At 33.7% G+C, this 2221-nt stretch overlaps 1 protein-coding gene across 1 annotated transcript in view; it reads right to left on the reverse strand.

Moving 5' to 3' along the window:
* TSPAN8 (tetraspanin 8) overlaps positions 1–2221 on the reverse strand; it is a 28437-nt gene that overhangs the window by 3969 nt on the left and 22247 nt on the right. The window contains exons 5-6 of the mRNA XM_003798949.3: positions 2065–2196; positions 207–290 (exon numbers count right to left, since the gene is read on the reverse strand). Of these exons, the coding sequence (XP_003798997.1) occupies positions 207–290; positions 2065–2196 (216 nt within the window). The remainder of the gene's footprint in view (positions 1–206; positions 291–2064; positions 2197–2221) is intronic.

Genomic DNA, 2221 nt, shown 5'->3' on the forward strand with positions numbered 1-2221 from the left:
GGACTGTGACAAAGTGACTGTCACACAGAGGTGGTCAATATAAGGAATAGGAGAACCAGACTGATAGAGACACGTGGCACATGCCCGGTATGCTCAGAGGTGGGCAATGGAGGGAGGTGGCAACTGTGGAGTTTCTACTGTATTTGTTTGGAGAATTAATAAACAAGCAAAGGAATGAAGGGGAGTCGACGGACGATCACACGCACCTCAACAACTGCCAGTCCAAAGGCTATTCCAATAACCACAATGATGTGTTTGGCCATTAAGTCTTTTATCAGAGAACTGCATGGCTGTTAAAAAATAAAACATAGAAAGTTACTTTTAATAAAGTTTTGTCCCTATATTAATTATAAATTATACGTTGGGTTGACTTTTTACATTGGTACCAGGAAACTTCTCTCCTTGCTTAACCCTTAGTCCAAAAGGTTGTAACTGTTGTGGTTGGTTCATACATTGAAAAACATTTGGGAGCAAAATTTTGCTCAGCCACCTAATTCATAAATCAAGGGACAGATAATTATACATAATTAAAAAAATTTTTTTTAATTTAATTAACTAAAGAAATGCCCCAACGTATCCCCACATTATAAACTTTATAGTTTATAAAGCTAAAAATTTTATACTTTATAAACTAATAAGTAATAACTTTATCTTAATTTTAGATTATTCATTTTAGAGCTGATATCACCTTGACTATGGCTATTTTTAGGTTTTTAGTCTTAAGCAGAAGGGTCCCTGGTTGAGGTATCTAATTATATTGCAAATGTTCATTTTTAAAACAATGTATTTTCAAAAATCCCCAACTTCAGGGCGGCGCCTGTGACTCAAGGAGTAGGGCGCCGGCTCCATATACTGGGGGTGGTGCATTCAAGCCTGGACCCAGCCAAAACTGCAAAAAAAAAAAAAAAAAGAAAGAAATCCCTAACTTCAAATTAAAATTCAAGTAAAATGTGTTACTTTTACCCTAAAAAGAAAAAAATCACTATGGCAGTATGTCTGCCATTATGCCTGTACTTTAGAATAAAAAAGATAATTTTGAAAGTTGCCTCTCTGCTCCATTTTTTGAAACTTCTACAAACCAGCATGCAATTTGAAGCTTCAAACATTTCAGATCAGACCTAAAAATTCTCATAATTATAAATTACAAGGATACATTTTTAAATGGAACAGTACTGCAGAAAGTAATAGTGTTTATCTTTTGCCATAAAAATCTGTCATCCCTCTCATGGGCATGCATGCTCTATGCACTGAGGACTAACAAAATATTGCTACTTGTTAAATAAAACAGAAGTTTTCCATGAGGCTAAGTAGTCTTTTCCCTTTCATTCCTGAAGATAATGAGATTCTCAATTCACATCTGATCCAAAATTTCTAAAAGGGAAATTATTATATCATTTAGGATTAACTCTGAGATTAATGATTATGTTTACTGAATTGCATTCATTACACTTGAGGGATTTTCTTTCCCTCCTTTCCTAAGATAACAAGGTTATCTTGGGAAAAGTAAGGAAAAAAATGTGAATTACAGTCATTCCAGATTTCTTATTTTTCCAGACTTCTTGCAATTGACATATAGCAGATGGAAGTATTTTATGAATTTATGGCCTTCCTTTTGGGAAACTGGTGCAGCTATCAGCCTATATTCAGCTGAATTATGTGTGAACTTGCAGGGAATATATTTTTAAGGATAATTCTAAGAGCTTTTCAGAATCTATCTTGAGGAAAAACATCTTTAAGTTGGATCTTTAACAGGAAACAGATAGCAATCTACAATTGAATTTACTAATTTCCTCATTAACCTAAGTGGAAACTAAATTCATTTGTACCATATTTATTTCCCTTCTTCCTTGTAAATATTATGTCACTAAAATTAGGGAGGGAATTGGAGAGCAGAGAGAAATAGGGAAAAGAAAGAATAAAACTCTTTTAGTGATGATATTACATTGACAATGAAAGACACACTAGTCTGGTAGAAAATTTCTTGAGTTATTTTGAATATCAGTGACCTGAGTTACTTTAAGCATTAATGAGAAAATAACAGAATCACTTTGATATACTTCTTACCTGTTTATAAACAAGTTTTTGTTGATAAGATACACAAGTATCTGCCGTTCCTGAACATTCACAGGACTTGGAATTCTGTTCAAAATTATTTCCCCAATCAGCAGCTCCACTGACCAAACCACAGCATTTAAACTAAAGGAGAGGTAGAAAAAAAAAA

The sequence above is a fragment of the Otolemur garnettii genome, unplaced genomic scaffold (genome assembly GCF_000181295.1).
Source record: "Otolemur garnettii isolate 467f Iridium unplaced genomic scaffold, OtoGar3 scaffold00143, whole genome shotgun sequence".
Taxonomy (NCBI): Eukaryota; Metazoa; Chordata; class Mammalia; order Primates; family Galagidae; genus Otolemur; species Otolemur garnettii.